General features: G+C 43.8%; 1 protein-coding gene across 8 annotated transcripts in view; it reads right to left on the bottom strand.

Moving 5' to 3' along the window:
* The window catches only part of TBXAS1 (thromboxane A synthase 1), a 341,375-nt gene that overhangs the window by 73,426 nt on the left and 252,963 nt on the right, over positions 1-14,986 (bottom strand). For 7 of the 8 annotated variants that reach the window (XM_039489916.1, XM_039489900.1, XM_039489939.1 and 4 more), the window contains 2 exons: positions 14,555-14,869; positions 10,232-10,360 (listed from right to left, as the gene is read on the bottom strand). In XM_039489916.1, coding sequence (XP_039345850.1) covers positions 10,232-10,360; positions 14,555-14,869 — 444 coding nt within the window. The remainder of the gene's footprint in view (positions 1-10,231; positions 10,361-14,554; positions 14,870-14,986) is intronic. The other variant, XM_039489930.1, reaches the window with a different exon arrangement.

The raw sequence follows: 14,986 nt of genomic DNA, 5'->3' as shown, positions 1-14,986 counted from the left end.
ATAGCATCGCATCAAAGACCTTGAATAGTAATTACCCTCAATCTCTATTGACCTAGGTCCTTAGGCCCTCTCTCAGCTGCTGATATAGAGGTGATAGGCTCCATATCCTATTAACAATCATTCAAATCACACAGACACATTTTGGGAAAGTGGTCTAAATTTTCAAAAAATAACTCATCTCAGAATCTCAATTTTTGGTTGCCCAATATGAGACACCATAAAAGGGCCTAATTTTCTGCCCTCCCAAAATCAGACCTCTATTAGGTCTCTCAAATTTGGCCCCCAATAAATCTAGGCATCCAAAATCACTAGTCACTTTTTGGCAATTTATGCCATTCATTTTTTTTTGTTAGTAACCCTAGTGAAAATGCAACGTTCTTCAATTCTTTATTCTAATAAACTATTAATCAGTATGAAACAAAATAGTATTAAACAGCATGCACACTGAGGGGTTTTTTTTCATTTCCCTGACTTCCTCCCAACACCATTCCCTTTTGTCTCATTTTAATGGAGGTATGTTTAGCCATATCACAGGAAGAACCCTACCCAAATACTCCACTTATAGACAGAAGAAAAGAAAATCCTAAATACTGAATCATAATTGTTTCTCTAATCCAACATTAAAAAGGCATCTTAGGCTGGAATACACAATACCAAAGCTTCCTGCTGCGCAGCATTATTGCATGAGTAAATTGTTAGAAACTGAAAATCCGCATTAGGTAGGGTGGGGGCAGGGAGGGCAACATGGGAAGGTCACAGGAAGTTCACCCCATTAAGATACTGCTTTACATAATCATGAAATGCAAACTAGTTTCCATTCCTTCTGGCAGCCGGTCAGTCAGCCTTCACTTTGTACACGTATTGACAAATAAATGGTCTGGTTGTTTTCTATTAATACTACCTAATTTATGTACATACCTGGAGGAAAAATTCCATTTTGACCTAACACTCAAACCAGCTAGGATCATTTTTTAAGTTGCTAACACATTAAACAGGAGTTTAATTCCATCATGGTATGCTTCTGGGGATTTAATATTTCTTAACAAATTACTCTCATGTGCTCTCATCAGCCCAGCTTTTAGACTCTGGAAGTATAATATAGGTAATTTAGGATTCTGTGACTTTTAGATTACAGAGTTCTCCTTTTCTTCCCTATAGCTCATTCATACAGACACATATAGATTATTTACTGGTTATATGTGTTACTTGAATTCTCCCCTTCCACTAGGAGAGCACTTACTGAGAGAAGAGGTACCCAGGGCCGGTGTAAGGATGTTTCGCGCCCTAGGCGCAACTTCCACCTTGCGCCCTCCCTCCACCCCCGCGCCCCCGCCCTGAGGTGCCCCCTCCACCGCGGCAGCTTCCCCCCTCCGCCCTGAGGCGCCACCCTTGCGGCAGCTCCCTACCCCCCACCCTCTGCCCTGAGGCACCCCCCCGCACCCCAGCTCACCCCTGCTCCACACACGAGCACGAGCACCCCTAGCCCGCCTCCTCCCCGAGCACGCCGTCACTGCTTCACTTCTCCCGCCTCCCAGGCTTGCGGCGCCAATCAGCTTAGGCGCCGCAAGCCTGGGAGGCGGGAGAAGTGAAGCAGTCACGGCATGCTCGGGGAGGAGGCAGGGCAGGGGTGAGCTGGGGCGGGAAGTTCGCCTGTGTGCCAACCCCCCCCCCCTTACTTGCTGCAGGCGGACCGCCCCCTGCCCCCCTGCCCCAGCTCCCTCTGCCTAAATGCCAGCGGCGACCAGGGCAGCCGAAGATCCGGCCACCGTGGTCACTGCCAAAGAAAATGGCACCCCCCAAATCCTAGCACCCTAGGCGACCGCCTAGGTTGCCTAAATGGTTGCACCAGCCTTGGAGGTACCGGTTTCTCTGGAGTCTCAAAAACCCAAGGTCGTCTTGGTCAGGAAAGGAGCTACTTGTATCAAGATCTCCTCTTCATTTTTATTGCTGAGGCTTGAAGACATCTCAGGATAAGAGGCATTGATGGTATTGCATAAAGCAGACTACAATGCTACACCTGAAGCACTATTGATCCCCTGAGAAATCTTGTGGCTAATTTGGGGAAGAGGAAAGGATGTTGTTGTTCCAAGTGGAAGCAAATTAACATCTAAATTGAGAAGTTACATTTTTGCTGCTATTGTTTAGTTTGGTTAGTGCTCCCCAGGAGATATGAGCTATCCTGCCGAATTCTATTTCCAGTTAATGTTGAGCTTTCGGGATACAGTCTGGGTTCCATACAAAGAGAGATATCATACAAAGCTCTTCCTCTCTTGTTGTTTTTGAATACCGCAAGACCAGACGTTCCAGATTTCTTTGACTTCCTATATTCTAGTTTCTGTAGGTAATAAGTATGACTGAGCCACTGTTCTTTTGGGTAAGTGTCCTCCCCTTTCACCCCAATTTACTTACTTTGCATCACAACCCACAGGACCTGCACTGCCGGGGTTAGACCTAGTTACTACACATAGGACTCATGCTTCTGGGCAGACTGATGTTGGGAAACACTCTGCACCCACAAGATAATCCCATTCTATAGGCATCATACAATATGGACAAAACTACATCTCATCACATATGGCTTCCCTGGCAGGGCTAGTACCTTACAACCATTCCAAGGCCTATGAAAGATTGCAGGAGGCACAGCCAGCCGAGGAAATTTATTGTGGCTCCAGCTTGCCTCCTCATCTCCCTACGGCCCACCCGTCCAGTGAAACTCTGAGCATCCACCTGCCCTGCTCCTTTCCAAATCCTAGTTTATCTGCTCTCAATCTCGCCTGGTCATCAGTGTGGACAAGGGTTTCACTCCAGTCAGGCTCTCCCTAACTCCACCTGCTGTGATGCTCTGCTCTGCAAATAATCTGGTCTATCAGCAGATACAAAAGAGAAGCAAAACACTGATATTGTTGTGTGTTTAGCTTACAAGGCCTATGATGGAAGTATATTGATCACCATATATTACCAAAATGGTGGACAGGAGAAATGGGGATAGAGAGTCCAACTCTCACTTGATGAAGCTAATTTTCTTTTAGCCTGAGAGAAAAATACGTCAATTTTCCCTCCTCCCAGAAAAGTCTGAAGTGGGGGAGAATCCTTTCCATTTCTTCCCTTTTCAGCTAATCTAGCTAATCAAATTTATGAATTCCTAGGGTGTCCATCATCCTAGAGGCTGCATGATTACAACCTAGCCCATTCTGTCTAAATTCCATGTCACTGGAATAATTAATTCTTTAACATCAACCTTGTAGTGATGCTGGTTAACTATTCTGATGTCAAAATGCCAGGAAAATCAAGGGGTCAAAAATTAATCTCTCAACAGCATCTACTATCCAAGGCCCCCTTTAGTATACCAAGCCACATGTGGAATTGCAAGCAACAGATAAGATTAGATTTCATAGGAAAGAGACAGATGAGTCTGTGTTAACTAGCTTGGAAAAGAATATACAAATGTATTAGAAAAAAATTATAGTCTCAAAGGCCTGTGGCCAATAATATAATCTTGAAAAATGAGGGCACCAGTCATGTCAACAGTTTCACTCCAGACCACTCTGCCTACTCATGGTGCTGCCCCAGTGGTCAAGTGAATTTCTCATCTGCAGGCTGTCTTTGCTGTAAGGTTCCTCGAACAGGCAAGAGACAGAAGAATGCATGGCTCCTGCTGGGGATTTAAGGTACTGACTATGTTTATATAAACTAATAATATACTCTTAAAAAACACTTCTAAAACTCCTCCTGATTTAGCAATCAACCAGTATATGTCTTTGCAAGTCTAGTCTGAAATACTGAATAGATTGGAGAGTCCCAGAAACAGCAAGGATTTATGGTCCAGGAGTACTTATCTGGAGAGCAGGTGTGGAGGTAGGTGGTAACTACTGACACCTGCCAGTCAAAAATCATTTCATATATGTAACTCCTAACAGAATACATCGTATCTATCTAGGGTACTTATCTGGCCCCCATTACTGTAGTATCTGAGTACCTCACAAGGTTTTTTAAAATGTATTTATCCTCACAACGGCCTTGTGACGTAGGAAAGTATTATCATCATCACCCTCATTTTACAGATGGGGAACTAAGGCACAGAAAGACTAAGTGACTTGCCCAAGGTCACACTGGTAACTGAACCAGGATTTCCCAAAAATCCTTCCTCTCTAGAAGTTGATTGTGACAGCAAGTCCACACTCTACCCACTGTTGCAACAACCTTTGTACACAGTATGCCTTGTGAGATTTCATCTGAAAACTCACAATTTACTGGTCAATATAATCCTGATAAAATGTGTGGCAACGCTGTATGTGAAGTTAGAAGATTTCCTTGTATGTTATTAACACATGTTCCAAACCACAGCAGAAGTTGGCAAACAGGTGTGTCTCAAACAAAGGAATGTGTACTCTGCTTAATTTGCATTTAAGCAGTAAACAGAGGCATCAAGCAGGAAGGATTGACAAAGAAATCTCAAACAGGTGAGGAAAAAGCACCAGGGTACATCCTTCTCCATAGACTTTTTGTCTCCAGTATCTCAGCTAGAAATTTTTTCCAAGAGGGGGGCTGGCACTATAAAAAGATGGACAAACACCCCAAGGCACCCCTCTTCCCTCCTTCTCTGTCCATCAATTCATTGCTCCAGAAGGGACAAAGGTAGCAGCCATTGAACTGGAGAAGGGGTCCTGGCCTAAGAAGTTTGATCAGTAAGATTGCTGATAGCATTCAGTGAGAGAAATTGCTGGAATTTGATATAGTTTGTTAAGTTAGGCACCAGTACCATTTTAACTTTATTTTCTTGTAACCATTTCTGACTTTTATGCCTCATAACTTGTACACACTTAAAATCTCTCTCACTGTTGTTAATAAACTTGTTTTTATCTAATCCAGTGTGTTTAAATTGAAGTGTCTGGAAAACTCCATTGCGGTAACAAGATGTGTGCATATTATTTCTGTTAATAAAACCAACTTTATATAAGCTTGCATTGTCCAGGAGAGGGCTGGCCAGTACAGGAAATACATTTTTGGGAAAAGTCTTGGACTGGGGGGGGGGGGTGTTGAGATCACCCTGCAATATAACCAAGCTACTGAGAGCTAAGATATGACTGGCTGGCTGCAGGATGCACACAGACATAGGTGGGAGTGCTTGCATGCTGGAGGCCGTCTGTAAGCAGTCCAAACTGGAGGCTACAGCAGCAACACAGTGTAAAGGGAACCCCAGGTTTAGAGGGCAGAGGTGACACAGCTACCCATTACCCTGGATATATCACACTGACAGAGTGGAGAAACAGCCAGGAAAGATGTATTTTCTTCCCCTGCTCTGGCAATCATCATACAGAAAATATAAAAGTATCTAAAGACATAGATTAATATTTAAATATCCAGTCACCTTACCAGGAATGCAGAAATAGGCTCTTGTTTATTGTGGTCTAAGGATTTGGTACTGGGTTTTTATTTTAAGTAACAAAGCTGCTTACTGGCACCTGATGCTGACATGAATGAGGTGTTGCTCTGAAACATCCTCTCCCTTGCACAAACAACGAAATCAAAGTGGGCCTTTTCTTTGACAAAGTTGACAGCAAAATGATTCTTGCTGGTCGTGCTTATTTTGTGTATAAAATAGTGTCCCTCATCTGTGGAATTCTTCTTCCAAAGCCTATTTACGATACAGGCTCTCTTGACAAACACGTCTTCACCGTCAGCATATTTGCTCAGCAAAGCTTAGTCTCTGTAGTTGCAAGTTTCTGAGAGTAAAGTGCCTTGAGATACAGCATGAAAGGCACCAGATACATGCAAATTGTTGTGGGTAATTCCCTGACAGTGGCATTTCTGTGACTTTCACCTCTTGTTTTCGCTAATACTTGGAGAAAGCAGCCTGTCTACTAAAGAGATTCACTGCAAAAACAGCTTAAAATATAAAGTATTTGATTAGGCAAAATGACACCATAATAAATACTTTTTCCTCTCACTGCTCCCTGCAGGGTGAAAGTACACCTCTACCTTGATATAATGTTGTCCTCAGGAGTCAAAAAATCTTACCGCGTTATAGGTGAAATGGTGTTATACTGAACTTGCTTTGATCCACCGGAGTGCACAGCCCTGCCCCCCCGGAGCACTGCTTTACCACGTTATATCCGAATTTGTGTTATACCAGGTCGCGTTATATCGAAGTACAGGTGTAGAAATAGGGACTTACTGGTACGGGGCTGGGTTGGGGCTGGCTCTAGCCCCTGGAAGGGACAGGGACTCGGGCAGAAGGGGCAGGGATGGGGGGGTCAGAACCAGCCCTGGCCCGCCCTGTACCAGTAAGTGCCCTCCCCCTCTCCTGCCAAGGTGGCAGCGGCAGCTGGGGGCTCCGGCAGCAGTTTAAAGAGCCCAGGGCTTGGCCGCTGCTACGGCCCCAGCCCTTTAAATAGCCGCCGGAGCCTGCGGGAGCCCTGGGGTAGCAGCAGCAGCCGGGGGCTCCGGCAGCAGTTTAAAGGGCCGGGGCCAGAGAGGCAGCGGGGGCCCCAGGCCCTTTAAATAGTCCCTGGAGCCCCGCCACTACTCCAGGGCTCTGGGGGCCCAGGACTCCCCTGCTTCTACTGCCCTGGCCCTTTAAATAGCCCCCAGAGCCCTGGGGTACTGGTGGCGGGGCTCCGGCGGCTATTTAAAGGGCCCAGGGCAGTAGAGGCAGCGGGAGCCCCGACCCTTTAAATAACCCACGGAGCCCCGCTGCCGCTTCCCCAGGGCTCTGGCAGCAATTTAAAGGGCCCGGGGCTCCAGCCGCTGCTGGGACCCCCAGGCCCTTCAAATTGCCGCCTGGGGAAGCCAGGCTACCCCGGTACAGCTCACTGGCTTACTTTCACCTCTGGCTCCCTGGGAACTTTATGGAAGGGAAGAATTTTAAGTTGGTAAAGACTCCTTTGTAACAAGATGAAAATATATCAAGCAGTATTTAGTTAGATTGCTACAACAGCAGGAAGGGAGTTCAAGGCAAAGGACACAATCAGCTGGTGGCTATCAGCTTAGCTCCACTTATGTCAATGGAGCTATGCTGATTTACGTGAGATAAGGATCTGGTCCCAAAGTTTGCAAGTTAAGCAATAAAAGAAAGCCTAACTTGTGTCCAAATTATTTCATGAATTACTAAAGCAAGTTCACGACCTGCAAAGGAGGGGCTATGTATCAATCCAGTCCAGCTCCTGGCTAATTTACAATTCATCATTCAAAGCAGATTTATAACTACAGTTAAGCAGTACCATTTTATAAATGAAATAATGATGTGTAACAATGTAGGATAGGCACAATTCAACGCCAATGAAAAGCAATACATGCAATTTAAACATAGTACAGGCTAACATTTCTTTGTTTGACATGCCAGAGCAACAGAAGAGCAAATGTTTATGGGACAGAGTTTTTTCCTTTAAAAACATTTCTCTAAACTGCCTTTAAGCAGCAAGCTAAAATCCCAAGACCTCGAGTTTCTTTAAGATTTGTGGGTTACAACAGAAAGGAACGACTGTCTTGCAGTTAAGACATTGGACTGTGAATCAGGAGATGTAGATTCAGTTCCTGGCTCTTCTTGTGTGACTTTGGGCAAGTCACTGAGGGTAGGTTTACAGTGCAATGAAAAACCCGTGTCTGCCTCGTGCCAGCTGCCTCGGGCTGACAGCAGAGCTTGGGCTAAGGGGCTATTTAATGGTGATGTAGACGTTTGGGCCCAAGCTGGAGCCCGGGTTTTAGGGCCCTGTGATGTGGGAAGGTCCCAGAGCTTGAGCTGCAGCCTGAGCCCAAACTCCTACACAGCAATAAAACAGCCTCGCAGCCCGAGACAGCTGGCATGGGCCAGCCGTAGGTGTGTAACTGCAGTTTAGACATACCAACAATCTCTCCATTTCTCATCCTTAAAATGAGCATATTTCCTTTCTTCCTCCCTTCGTCTGTCTTACCTGTTACATTCAAACTATAAGCATTTTGGGGGCAGGGATTGTCTCTTATTATGTGTAAATACATGCTTAGTGCAATGAGGCCCTAGTTTTGGTTGGGGTTTCTAGGTATGTAAATAAATAATAGTAATATACTGCATATTATTTAAAAACTAGAATGGAAGACCCCCAAGGGTTCCGTTTCCATATTTAATAGTTTCCATTAATATTTACTCTTCATTTTTAAAATACATTTACATTTGCTTCCTTATCCCTCCCAACCTCATGCTCTCCCTGATGTTTGTCTGGCCCTAACAATGTTCATGGGCAACGAGCGACAAGAATGAATGAGCTGTTATTCAGGTGAAGCTTCACCATAGCCTTCCTAGCTAGTATCAGCCCACTGAGGACTTAATCATTAATACAGTATTAGATTTTTTTCAAATTATTTCAGCATGGTTCTGGGATCAGCATCAGGTCCTTACTTACACTCACCATTCACAGTGCTTCATATCAGCAAAAATGGATATCAACATTAGTCAACTGATCCCCACAACATCTCTGTAAGGCAGGTCGGTACATAATTCTTGTCCATATTTTAAATGTTAAACTGAGAATCAGAAAGGTGAAGTGTTTTGACTGAGGCCACACAGTGAATCATTTTTTCAATCAGGATCAGAACTCAGAAGGTTCCTTGCTCCTAGTTCCAGCCCCAATCCACTAGATTATGCTTTCTCCCTAAGATTAAGGTATAGGCACAAAAATACATTCTTATCACCTCTTTTGGCTCTCTCCACCTTCTGAAGGGTGAACTGTCCAGATTCCGGCTCCTAGCCTCCCCATCCCTCCCCCCAAGTTAGATTAATCACCTGATGATTTGGGTTGGATTTAAAGACTGAAGGGTGAACTGACATTGCTCATGTAAGAAAATAAGAAGACCTTTTGTCTTTTGTACAGATGGGTTTAACTGGAGAGGGACAAAAATGAAGTAAAATGAAAGGCAGCAGCAAAACTGCAACTGTATCCCTCTCCCTCAACTTTCCCTCATGTCTTCCTAGGCTGTAAGATCTTCAAGATGGAACTGGCAAAGGATTCTGAATGGCTGAGAGGACTGGTTGCAGAGCACAAGTACAAACCCAGGAGGGGCCCGAGTGTAGCAGAAGAGAAAGAACAGAGTAGGCAGCAGAGAGGAGTGAAGGTGGAGGAGGAATTGTGATGCCTGACCCAGTACATGCACTGTTTTCTGAGGGACACTGACGGAGCAGACCCATCCTAAGGCTGTCTTCCCCGGAAAGCTGCTCCGCCAAGCTTACCGCAGCCCAGGTTAGTGGTAGCTTCTGCATTCACTGTGCAAGGGGAATAGACAAAGGGCCTGCACAGGGGATAGGGAACTCATGGGACTCTTCAGGTCTGAACCCAGGAGCCACCAAGGAACTGCTCTGTTCCCCTCTTTGTGCCAGCCTCATTCTCATTAGGATAGGTCAGGCTGGCATAAAGCCCCTGAATGTGGGGGTAAGGGATGTGGGTGCCTCTTACTTCCTGGTCAGGAGGGCCAGGATTGACAGGGTTATATATGACAGGCCCACTCAGCTGGATCCCACGATGCTCTATAAACACTAGAAAATGACTGTATTAACTACTCCTATCTATGCATAAATCATTGTTCACCACTGAAATGCAGCCATCTCTGGGATGTAATGCAGCAGCTGTTTTAAGATCATACTGCAACTCTACACCACAGTTTAGGGCAATAAAATATAACTGAACAATGCAACTGAAATTGCTGGAGGAATTTAGTAGGTGTACTGCAATTATCTGAGTATAAATTTGGCTGGACAGGACACAGCGTAACCGTTTAACATGTGTGCATCTATGAATAAGTACAGTCTTCTATTTATCTACTGGTCAGATGCAACCTGTCCAGCTGCACCCATCTTGCCTGTTCTGTCCCACAAATGTTCTTCTACCATGATCTTTAAATTGAAAAGCACCTTGATTAAAGGTAAGAGCTAAGCTGAAATGTTGAACATCATTCAACTGCTATAACCGCTTCAGGTTTCTTAGTGACTTTGAGATCAGCGAGCCTTTGGGTCACATATTCTCTCCCCACCCCCACGCGAACATGATACATCAATATATTCCCAGTTCTAAAACAGTTTCTTCCCCCGTAACTTTTCAAATCATTTGTGAGGATTTTATTTTTTAGGCTAAATGTGGTTAATTACAGTGCTAATGGGACTGAACTGCTATACCCTCTTCCTGACCCTGAAGTGAATTCCTGGATCAGGGATCCTCTAACACATAAAAAAGATTAATTGTGGTTAATGTTGGTAGTAATAGGAAACCTTATGACAGGAGGCCATGTAGACTGGAAGCAGGAACTTCTTGTTATTGAAGAGGACAGCTGGATGACTACAGTTCTCTTCCTCTTCTCCATTGTCATACAGCCATATATAGGTCATCGGTAGCTGAAACTGAACACCGGTGAGGTAACAGGGGAAATGCTCTGCAAGAGGCTACTGACAACTGTGCATGTATTGCCTTGGTATCCAGACTGATGTCCACTATGAAATAAAGATAAGGCCATCCATCCCATTACGCATATGACTGCATATTGAACCAACCGTTTATTAAGCAGTTAATCCACCCAGTTAATCTGTGTGCCCACCATTCCCACCTCCTTCTTTATATTCTACTCTGCCATTAAAGCCCTAGTGACAGAGCTTTCTCCAAATATCACAAAAGATAACACTACAATGAAAATAAATTTGCAATAGGAACAAAAGTCAAGCATTACTCCTTTGAACCTAACAATAACAGAAGCTCAGAAAACACAGAAAGATAGAAGTGAATCACACACTATGTCACAATGCCTACATCTACTTACAATTATGTGGAAAAATATAATGTATTTGTGTATGTAGATGTGTAGGTGTGAGGAGAGAGAGAGAGAGTATGTATACACCAGGGGTCGGCAACCTCTGGCATGCGGCTCGCCAGGGTAAGCACCCTGGCGGGCCAGGCCAGTTTGTTTGCCTGCTGCATCGGCAGGTTCGGCCGACTGCGGCTCCCACTGCCCATGGTTCACCGTCCCAGGCCAATGGGGGTGGCGGGAAGCCACGGCCAGCACATCCCTCGGCTCGCACCGCTTCCCGCAGCCCCCATTGGCCTGGGACAGCGAACCGCAGCCAATGGGAGCCACGGTCGTCTGAACCTGCCAATGCGGCAGGTAAACAAACTGGCCCGGCCTGCCAGGGTGCTTACCCTGGCGAGCCACATGCCAGAGGTTGCCAGCCCCTGGTATACACACACACGTACACACACACACACGCACACGCGCACACACGCACATTCTTACTTGTATATATTTCATTGGATCCTTTTGGATGTCACTTATTTTCTTAGACTGTTAGTTCCTTGGGAGGGCACAGACTATATTTTCTTATGTGTCAATATAATATCTAGCACAATAGATTGTAATCCTGAGGGGCTGTGACTGCAATATAAACCAATAAATCATACCCACTGTAGGCCAAAGTGTGTCCTCAGTAACAACTTTGCAACTCCCCAGTGTCATCAATGAAGTTAAATTGTTGTGAGGGCAGAATTTGCCCATTTTACCTGAGTGAAACGAGTAAAATGCTCCACTTGGAGTGCAACAGTACTAATAACAACCTAGGATTATAAACTGAGTCTTATAATTAGAATGTAAGATACCAGTGGCCTCTCAGTGGAATAACTCAGCTCATATGCATGAAATGTGTGATTTTGCTGAGGAGAAAGCCTAGTGGATCAGGCTCATGAATGCTTGTATTTCACTGCTGTCACTTATATATACAGCCTTATAGCAAAAGGAATCTTTCAAAAACTTGGGAATGTAGTGCTTAGAGCAGGGGTCAGCAACCTTTCAGAAGTGCTGTGCCGAGTCTTCATTTATTTACTCTAATTTAAGGTTTCGCGTGCCGGTAATACATGTTAACGTTTTTAGAAGGTCTCTTTCTATAAGTCTATAATATATAACTAAACTACTGTTGTATGTAAAGTAAGGAAGGTTTTTAAAATGTTTAAGAAACTTCATTTAAAATTAAATTAAATTGCAGCGCCCTCTGGACTGGTGGCCAGGGCCCAGGCAGTGTGAGTGCCACTGAAAATCAGTTCGCGTGCCGCCTTCGGCACGTGTGCCATAGGTTGCCTACCCTGGCTTAGATGCAGAATTGCCACTCAAAGAATGTTTTGCATACAGGAAAGATGGAGGTAAATTTTCAAAGTATTCTGAGCCTGGCCTTTACTTTTGCACAACCAGAGCTGGATAAAATTGGGAAATTTTAATCATGTACATTTTTGCATATTCTAAAACTTGAAATTGCATGTAAATAAGCTGCTCAGACATCTAATTATTCGACTTGCATGCACAAATGGCGCAAAGGTGAGTTTTGGGGTGCATAAGAAGTAAGCAACCCAAAATTGCATGACCAAAGATTTGAGCATGTAAATTCATCAGCTGAAATGAAAAAGGCTGTATCTAGTATTATTTTTGTCCCACCAAAGCCCCCTGACTCATTAAAAAGCCCATGAAAAAAAATGACAAAGACTAATACAGACACTAGATGCTGCACTCTATCTTATTAACAACTAGAGCAGAGAATTCAAGAGTGCAAAATGTCTGGCGCACTGTGTTTTAGGTGTACACAACATTGACTGTAGCCAAGGAAATGTGGACTTTGGACTTGGCTTTGCAGGTACTGGAAGTGAAGAAGGTATCGATTTAAAATGTTTGGTTTTAAAATAAACAGGTATTTGTAATTTTTAAGTCTACACATAGATTCTCTTACCAATGTGGGATAAATTCAACTTATTAATATTTTTAAATAAAAGTTTTGAAGATCATTACGGAGGACAAAAGTTTTGCTTATGAAAATTCAGAAAATAAAAATCTGTCATAACACTGACAAAACAAAATTGTACATGTGGGGAGGGAAGAAAACTTGAACTGTATAATTTTAGAGTCTGGCCACATTTGGGGGTTGGGGGGCATTGTACAATATTCTGCAAATTTTAAGTGTTCATTATGAAAAAAGAGTTTGGATCCATGGTGTAAATTGGAGCAGTTCCAATGGAACCACACTAATTTACATCAGCTGAGAATCTGCTTCTTTCTAGCTATCTTTTTTGGCTGCAAAAATTTATGCTGTAAACAGCTGCTGCCACTGCCCTGTAAACTAGTTTGTCAGACAAATGTCTCTGGACAAACAACAAAAATCAGCAAAGGTGAGACATTACTCCCTTCAAAACCTTCCTGGGTCCATATCACTGCTAAAATTATTAAGCACACAGGCAGTTTCTCTCTCATCTTCTTTAAAAAAAGAAGAAAAAGAAAACCAAGGTAATGGCATGCAGACAACTATATTAAGGTTTCACAGTTAAAACCACCAAAAAAAAAAAATCAGGAACTTCTGATTCTGGCCCAGTAACAACTTTCACTCATCCACACTGGATATATTTAGTGTGATAGAATGGGATATGTCTGTGTCAAATTGTGAACATTTTATATTGTAATTTCATTTTGTGTCAGGACCTACATCCATCTTGTTATGTGCTGAACACATGTCTAATCTCACCCAAGGCAAAGTTATTGAAATGCATTCCAGGTAGCTGCCCTGTCCAGGAAAAGTGCTTGACACTTTGCTGAAAGATCATCACTGAGCAGCAGTCACAGAGCGATCGGGAGCCATCCACTTTGATTGTCTCTCAACTACTGGTCCAAACTCATGGAACAATGGATTTTCTACATAGGGGCACCAGCACAGCCGGTAGGTCTGCAGTTTCTCAGCATGGGCACATGGCAAAAGGAAAGCGACTATATTTACGAAGAGCTGCTGCTTTGAAGTAGAGGGGCACACCGCTGCTCCATGTAAGCCGGATGTGCAGGAGAGAGAGAAAGCAGAAGACCTATGCCCAGCATGAATGCTGACAAACTTTGATTCACAAATGGGGTAACATGACATTGGGTGGAGGGGGCGTCTGTTTCTTGTTTTCAAAGATCTATAATTCGCTAATGTTTTCTAGAGTAAAATGACCATGGTTAAGAAATTCCTACGCTAAGCCTGTGCTCCTTGCTTGCCTGAGGTCTCAGCCTGGTAGTATACCGTAGAGATTCAGAGCTAAAACAGTGAGTAGACTCTACCTAGTCCCAGTGGGTTTAGAAGCATGTAGGACCCAGTAGTTGGATTCAGTCACAACAGTCTAGCATCCATGCCATGTGTTTCCACGCCAAGTGGTGACAGTTAGCATTTTATGCTTTTATTTTTCTTGTTAAATAAGTAACTGAATATAACTAAAACCCAGGAAATGCATACAGGACTGGGGCTGAGAAGACTACCGTCTGCACTAGAGGCTACAATGGGAAGATACATTCCAGTGGATTAATAAAAAGAAAGACCATGGTTCATTTAAATATTACTCTTGGGATCTTAATTTTTGCACTCCCTGACTTTTTTATTTTAATGGTGCAATATTCATGTTGCATTAATGTAGCTTTGTGCATGTAATTTACATTTTTAATATCTGCCTCACGTGTCCAGGTCCGTATTTCAAGGAGGGCACCCTGCTCACACTACTTACGTTATGCAAAGAGCAAGGAACTGTATGAAGTCAATGAATCTACTCACATGTTTTCCAGAGAATTCATCTATCTCCTGAAGCAGTTTCTCCTGGCACTCTGGGTTGGTGGCTAATAAGTAGGTGGCGAAGGAGAGGGCATTGGTGGTGGTCTCATACCCACCAATCAGGAAGATGAAGGCTTGGCCTACTATCTCATCCTCAGACAATGTCTTCTGAACCTTTTTAGGCAGGGCCTTGTCAACAGGAGGCTTATGGTCCTGAATGGAAACATCAGCTTGGTTGACTATGTCAAAGTGCTCCACACCGATGTAGTTAGTAGAGCTGCGGGCATCAAGTATCAACTGGAGGAAGTCTCTGCGCCTCTGTGAAATGCAAGATAAAAACATACGCTAAGAATGAGTCAAATTAATAACTATGCATATCTGTTCAAAAATGATTGTGTGCGCCCAACTTCAGACACATTACAGGGACCTTATTTC

The sequence above is a fragment of the Mauremys reevesii genome, linkage group 1 (genome assembly GCF_016161935.1).
Source record: "Mauremys reevesii isolate NIE-2019 linkage group 1, ASM1616193v1, whole genome shotgun sequence".
NCBI lineage: Eukaryota > Metazoa > Chordata > Testudines > Geoemydidae > Mauremys > Mauremys reevesii.
This window is presented reverse-complemented; position numbering and strand designations above follow the sequence as displayed.